General features: G+C 54.1%; 1 protein-coding gene across 3 annotated transcripts; it reads left to right on the top strand.

Moving 5' to 3' along the window:
* Window positions 1-31: 31 nt before the first annotated feature.
* ENTR1 (endosome associated trafficking regulator 1) lies at window positions 32-6,332 on the top strand. Of its 3 annotated transcripts, XM_025982051.2 has the most exons (10): window positions 32-252; window positions 381-530; window positions 1,095-1,163; window positions 2,037-2,152; window positions 2,418-2,831; window positions 3,561-3,634; window positions 3,945-4,056; window positions 4,267-4,329; window positions 4,701-4,840; window positions 5,344-6,332. In XM_025982051.2, the coding sequence occupies exons 1-10, from the start codon at window positions 183-185 to the stop codon at window positions 5,441-5,443; spliced, it is 1,308 nt and encodes a 435-aa protein (XP_025837836.1). In that variant the 5' UTR covers window positions 32-182; the 3' UTR covers window positions 5,444-6,332. The 3 variants fall into 3 exon arrangements, with proteins under 3 accessions (XP_025837836.1, XP_025837837.2, XP_025837838.1); XM_025982052.2 differs by lacking the exon at window positions 381-530 and having other exon boundaries at window positions 43-330; XM_025982053.2 differs by lacking the exon at window positions 381-530 and having other exon boundaries at window positions 43-252.
* The last annotated feature ends 678 nt before the right edge of the window (window positions 6,333-7,010 follow it).

Here is a 7,010-nt window from a genome sequence, read left to right on the forward strand (position 1 = left end):
AGCCCACAGCGTTCGGTCGCGCGCTTCCGGTGCCGGGAGCGGAAGCCGCGGCGAGAGGCTGGGAGCAGCGGCCGGGCTGCGGCGACGGGGGCGGGCAACTCGGGCCGCGGCCGGGGTGGAGCCGGGGCCATGGAGCCGCTGCTGCCGGGCTAGGGAGGGCCGGCGCCGCCGGGCCCGCGGCGATGGCGGGCTACGCGCGCCGCCCGGGCGTCCCTCCGCTGTCGCGAGCCCGGAGCCTCGTCATTCCGGACGGTGAGCGGCCGGGCGGGGCGGCGGGGCCGAGCCCGCCGGACCCCGGGGCCGCCCCCGCCTCGCCGGGCCGGGCTGCAGGTGAGGCGGGCCGCGAAGAGCGCGGCCAATCGCTCTCGTTGTTATTGCAGCTCCAGCGTTCTATGAGCGCCGGTCTTGTCTCCCCCAGCTAGACTGTGAGCGCCCCCATGGCAGGGACCTGGACTCCCACTTCTTCGGCATTCGGCCGACGTTTATGTGCTATGTGCCCAGCCCGGTGCTAGCTTCCGTGGGAGACACAGGTGAGAGACAAGCCTCAGGGAGCCCCGAGCTGGCTGGGCCTGTAGGCTGCTTGCTGTGGCCTTAAGTTCCCCTGACCCAGCGACTTAAGTGTGGCCTTGGGGCGCTCCCCCCCAAGTACAGACACTCACTGTAGGCTGGTAAGTGCCCAGCAGAAGCCCCACAGACCACCTCCTTCCAGGAGACGCTGGCAGCTGCTGGGCTAGTTCATCCTGCTCTCCCTGGAGCATTCAGGCTGCCCTGCAGCCAGGGCGTAGGGAGAGCTAGGTGGTTGTGTCAGGGTCTCAGGAGAGTGGCCACCTGTGAGGGTATTCAGGAGGTATCTTAAGACACAGGAGGGCCTGCACTACCGAACACTGCTCATCAAATCCGACAGGGAGCTTTTTCTGAATCACAGACGCCAGGGCCCACGGAAGCCATACCGTCTCCATGGGCAGGAGCCTGGGGCCTCGGGTTTGAAAAGTTCCCCGGCCTGTGAGAATCATGGCAATAGAGACCCCCGTGTTGGAAAAAAGTTGTCACAGAGGCTTCCATGATCATGGTCAAGCAGTGACGTCTCTTTGCAGATTTTGGCTACGGAAAGGGGAAATGTACTAAGCAAGGTCCTCCTGGAGCCCAAGAGACACATTTTGGAGGTATGGTGGTTGAGCAGTCCTCTCTTTCCCTCTCCCCAACACCTAGTACCAAGCACGTGCCCTGTGCTGGGGTGTCAGTTTGACAGCATATAATTCGTCTGCCAAGTGGGGTGGAGTCCGAAGGATGGACTCTTGACCCTAGGGTAGAAAGAGGGTACGGGGATGGAAGAACCTGGGACGTGCAGGACACAACATGGAAAGTAACAGTAGAGGGGTCTGAGGAGCCTTCACGGGCTCAGACAACAGGAGTCCGCTTTACACGAGGCTGGCACCTGGGCTTAGATGGCTGTGGACTGAAAGGGCCACAGTGTTACTGCTTAGGAACCAGGAGAGCTGGAAGGATGGATGGGTGAGCAGGGAAAGGACAGAGGTGAAGCACTGATTCCCGATGTGGCTGTACCGTTAGAACTCTGACGGCCCCTAACACATATTGTGCCCCAAGCCAACTAACTCAGTCTGTGTGGGAGTAGAGGCCCATTGTCCTCCCAAAGATCCCGAGGGTGGTCTCCGTGGGCAGCAAGGTGGGGGAACCAAGGGGTTGGGAACGGGAAGGAGAATTCATAAGGAAACTATACCCCTGTTACTGGGCTGGAACTCACAAGCCCAAGCCGCTCTACTGACTGAGCCAGCCAGGTGTCCCAGGAAGGAGAATTCAGAGTGTGGAAGTACATCTCTTTTATTGGCTAGGTTTTTCGTTTCCTAGCATCAGTGCGAGCAATAAGGGTGAAGTCCTGATTTTAGATGTGGTCGTGTTCTAGAAAAAAAATTTTTTTTGTTTTTGTTTTCTTGTGTTCTAGAAAAATTAAAGCGGAGCTTCCTTTTTAATGATTTTCAGGAGACGTTTTGCAATTGTGTTGTATGGTCCTGTTTCAGGTGATAAACTTGAAGATCTTACAGAGGCCAATCCGTTCTCCTTTAAAGAGTTTCTAAAAACCAAGAACCTCAGCCTGTCAGGAGAGGATACAGCCAACAACAGGATTTATTCAAAGGTAGATCCAAGGCATCATCTGTAATGTCTATTCACAGAAAAACATCCAGAGGACCTCTCTCTTCCATCGTGGGAGACATGGCAGGAGCTGGGGGAGAAAGGGAGCCCGCCTCTCACGCTGGTGGGAAAGTTGGGTAGAGAAGCTGCTGGGAGCCCTCCTCTTCCCTGCTAGACAGGACAGGGCCTTTTGTTCCACTATTGAGCACCTTGGAAGATAAGCCGCTAGCGGTTACTGAGTCTGAGCTGTGCCTCTGACTTTTCTTTAGGAACCCACAAGACACTCACTAGGACTCAGCCGCAACTCCCCAACTTCCCAGACTGTGGGGTATGGCCTGGAATATCAGCAGCCGTTTTTTGAAGACCCTACGGGGGCCGGTGATCTTCTGGATGAGGATGAAGACGAGGATGAGGACGATGGGTGGAATGGGGCCTACTTGCCATCCACTGTGGAACAGACCTGCTCCTCAGGGGTCGCCACCAGCACGTCACCTTGCAGCACATATGTCTCCTTTTTCTCCACCCCATCGGAGCTGGTGGGGCCCGAGACCCTGCCTCCGTGGACGCTGAGCAACTCTGACTCTCACACCTCTCCAGCGGGGAGCCCCAGTGCAGACTTCGTAGCTCACGGAGAGTCTCTGGGGGACAGGCATCTCCGGACACTGCAGATAAGCTATGAAGCAGTAAGTGAGACGACTCTGCATCTGTGCCTGGCCAGCACCTCATGTCTGAGCAGACAACCTGGAGCCTCTAAATGGCCTTGGGGGCATGGGGTCTTGGCTCCAGGGACAAGATGGTCTTCTAGAGTTCCATGTGGCAGTCCCCTGAGTTGGCGGATTCCGTACATGGTGTGCCACCAGAAGAGCCGTGTGCGGGGCAGCGAGGTGCAGACCCTCTCAGGCCCCTCGAGGGGCCACCCTTCGGGAAAGGGCCCACTCCAGGCATCAGCTCAGAGACATCTCGCTGTGTTCTGAGTAGAAAAAGTTTTTTTTTTTAGAAATGATTATCACCTAAAAGAGGAATAAAACCGGTCTCCGTGATCATAGGCTTTTAAAAGGAGAGTATTCTATTCATGGTTCTCTTCTGTAAGTGAACAGTATGTTGACTTTCTAGAATATTCTTTCATCAGTTCCAGAGCCAATTTGCAGAGGTGCAGACTCCTTTTCAGTGAGATACAGTTTCTTTTTTATTTTTATTTTTTTTAAATTTTATTTATTTATGCATAGAGACACACAGAGAGAGAGAGAGGTAGAGACACAGGCAGAGGGAGAAGCAGGCACCATGCAGAGAGCCTGATGTGGGACTCGATCCTAGGGTCTCCAGGATCAGGCCCTGGGCTGCAGGCAGCACTAAACCGCTGCACCACTGGGGCTGCCTGAGATAGTTTCTAATAGGATTTTCTTTCTCTACAGCTGAAAGATGAAAATTCTAAGCTGAGAAGAAAGCTCACTGAGGTGCAGAGCTTCTCTGAGACTCAAACAGAAATGTACGTAGGCTTTGAGTCAGCGCTGCACTTCAAAACACCTGCTAACACTCAAGTCAGTCTTCCGTCAGTAACGAAGTGATCAGGGTGGAACCGAGCTTGGCTTTCATTGTATGTGTCTTGTGTTCTGAGTGAAAGTTTATTTCAAACACTAGGCCCAAACCCACCACACTGGCTGAGAACCAGAGAGCAGTCAGTCTCGAGGCCCAGTGCCCTTGTGGTGTTAGCTACCCTGCCCCACTTAACTGCCTCTTGGGTGTATTTTGAGAGTAAGGTGCATGAGTATTAAAAATTGGGTGTTTTCTGTCCCAAGGGTGAGGACACTAGAGCGGAAGCTGGAGGCCAAGATGATCAAGGAGGAAAGCGACTACCATGATCTGGAGTCAGTAGTCCAGCAGGTGGAGCAGAACCTGGAGCTGATGACGGTGCGGGGAGGGGGGGTGTCTGGGGGCGGGGGTGGGGGGCATTGTGATGCACCGGGTGTGGCTGGCTCCTCCGATAATCAGCCCGCAGAGGCTGGTGTGAGGATGGATCCCTCATAATGGGCCTGGGGTGGGGGCCAAGGGCTGGCTTCATCCTGCATTGGGGGCTCACCATGGTATACTGTGCTGATGCCTTTTTTTTTTTGGTGACAGAAACGGGCTGTGAAGGCAGAAAATCATGTCATGAAGCTGAAGCAGGAGATCAACTTGCTACAGGTGATTGGACAGCACGTGCACAGGTTCCAAGGGCCTCCCTAGCAGCTGCAGCTCCTACCCTGACTCAGATGAAGGAAGCAGCCTGGTCCTCCTGGCCCCATTTCCTCTGCTCCACGTAAGGGCGGTGGGCATGTACCAGATTGTCCAGAACAGCGTGGACCCTGGCACGGCTTTCCCATTTCTGCACATTGTGCAGAGGGTGGACTGAAGGGCCAGGGAGTCCCGTGGGCCCCAAGAGCCCTCTCAGGAGGGGCCAGCCCCATCTACTTGCTGCTCTGCTGAGGCTGCTGAAGTTGGCTTTAGCCGCCTTGCCTTCCAGACACTCTCCCATTCAGCTACCAAAGTGCTTTACTGCTCTCGCCCACCCCCAGGCACAGGTCTCGAACTTCAAGCGTGAGAATGAAGCCCTGCGGTCCGGCCAGGGCGCCAGCCTGACGGTCGTAAAGCAGAACACCGACGTGGCCTTGCAGAACCTCCGTGTCGTCATGAATAATGCCCACGCCTCAATAAAGTGAGTGTGGGGGAGCTGAGGGTTGCCGGGGCATGGGATGGGGTGAGGCAGAGATGGCCAGTGGGCTCGGGGCGCAGAAGTAGGGGCAGTCCTCAGCTTGGTGTTTGAAACCGGGCCACAGCTCACAGCAGACAGGGCTCTAGGGGCAGAAGTGCACTCAATGGTCCCATTAATCTCGAGACCACACATTGTGTGCGGGACCGGCAGGCCCTTGAACCATCTGCATAGTAATCACATTTTTACCTAGCCCTCACTTCAGATGGATCACGGTCCCTACTCCCACACCTGCCAAACACCTCAGTTCTGAACAGAGAGGAATAACAGTTTACATCCTGTCGTAAGAAGCAAATGAGTTCGTAGGAGGACCCCCCCCCTCCCCCCGAGATGGCTGGTGCTGACCTCCCCGAGCATCCCATCTGCCTGCCACAGGCTGGGCCCCTATCCTGTTGGGGCCATTGGACAGTCATAGCCTCGGGTCCGTAATGTCTCTGTTTCCGTTTCAGGCAGCTGATTTCTGGAGCTGAAACATTGAATCTTGTAGCTGAAATCCTTAAATCTATAGACAGAATTTCTGAAATTAAAGATGAAGAGGAGTCATCTTGATAGCACTGAGGTGCTTCCAGGTTGCAGCACCACTCACACTCAGACGTCCCTGTGCTCTGGATTTGGAAGTGCCATTGCATCTTTAAATGTGTCGTCCTCACCCGTAGTAAAGATATTTATCATGACATACTAATTTCATAACCTGACAGCACTAGCAGCCGACTGCAAGGACAAGCAGGCCACGTGTGAGAGCCGCGCCTGGCTCCTCTGTAACCCTTCTGGGTGAGCTCCCACTACTTCACAGACTCTGATGCTCTATCGGAAGACGTTTCTATAAAAGCCAGTGATTTTTTGAAGTTACTAAACCTGAAAACCACACTTTTATAATGTTTTCCGTTGTCATTTTAGAATGCTAATTATAAGTCAATTGTCCTTAATTTTGAAAGAGAGAAAGTAGGTGAGCTGTAGTCATAGGAAGCCTCAGAAGGTCCTGGTGCCTCTGTGACCTCATTTAGTCCCCAGCTGGCTCGGAGTCCATCCTGTGGCCCCATGGGTGGTGCTGCCTTGGGAGACCTGAGCGCCACTGCCCCACATGAGCCCCAGGTCCCACAGGCTGTCCGCTCTGTGCAATCATCTAAACACACCTGTGGGCCTTTAGGTTTTAAAAACTGCTTGGGCTGGAGAGTTCTGATATATGTTGCCAGGGATGGCTTATACAATGAAGTTTAGAATCGAGGAATTTATAGAGTGTGCAGGCCTTCCTGTCCTGGCACAAGGTCTGCCAGGGTGCCTCTCCAAATGCTTTCCCACATAGGGAAGTCATAACCTACACTATGTGCCTTCTTGGCTATTTTTCTGTAGATTTTTTTTTTTTTAAATAAATTTCCCTTTTACCTTCCTGTTCCAATTGACAGCTTTTCTACTTAATAAATTACAAAATGTCTATAAACTGCCCCTTTCTTTCTGATTTAACCAGTTCTTCATGCTTGAGACTCAGTACTGGCCTCTGACTTCAGGGCCTCCATCTTGTCACAAGAGGTCATTTGTGCTGACAAGTTAAGCCTTAGTCCCATGCCCTGGGGGGTCAAGGGGAGACTGACCACTGCTGTGTGGGCCTGATCACAGTGGCCAGTGCACTAGGGGTCAGAGCTGCGTGTTTTGGAGTTGGACAGATTGGAGTCTAGTATTGCAGCATTCTTTTGCGTGGTTGAATTTTAAGACATTTAGACTGCTAAACTCTCTGATCCTAGCTACAGGTATGAGCTTTCCAGAAATCCCTGCCAGACATGTCCTTCAGGGTACCCTCACCTCTTGCTCCAGCCTGCTGGTAAGAAGCAGTCTGGGCTCTGCAGGAAGTGCTAGGATGCGGTTCTCTTCTGGGCCAGCAGACAGGGCCAGCCAGTGAGCTAGAAAGTAGGGGAGGATGCCTCTGGCCACAGCTGCAGGCCCAGCATCTTAAGGGGGTGGCTCGTAGCACCCCTGATGCGTTCCACCTGCTCTTGAGCCCGCCAGACCCCTACCACCTCCACAGGGGCTTGAGGAGAGGCTGCGGGCGCCAGAAGGGTCTAGCTGAAGTAAGGAGCTGGATGCACGCTCGGGCTCTTACTGCTCCGTCTCCCGCGTGTGC

The sequence above is a fragment of the Vulpes vulpes genome, chromosome 2, assembly GCF_048418805.1.
Source record: "Vulpes vulpes isolate BD-2025 chromosome 2, VulVul3, whole genome shotgun sequence".
Classification (NCBI taxonomy): Eukaryota; Metazoa; Chordata; class Mammalia; order Carnivora; family Canidae; genus Vulpes; species Vulpes vulpes.

Coding starts and splice junctions, on each gene's coding strand:
- ENTR1 (XM_025982051.2), top strand. CDS start 183: ATGGCGGGCTACGCGCGCCGCCCGGGCGTCCCTCCGCTGTCGCGAGCC. Junction 253..380: donor GAGCCTCGTCATTCCGGACG/GTGAGCGGCCGG, acceptor TTGTTATTGCAG/CTCCAGCGTTCTATGAGCGC. Junction 1,164..2,036: donor CCAAGAGACACATTTTGGAG/GTATGGTGGTTG, acceptor GTCCTGTTTCAG/GTGATAAACTTGAAGATCTT.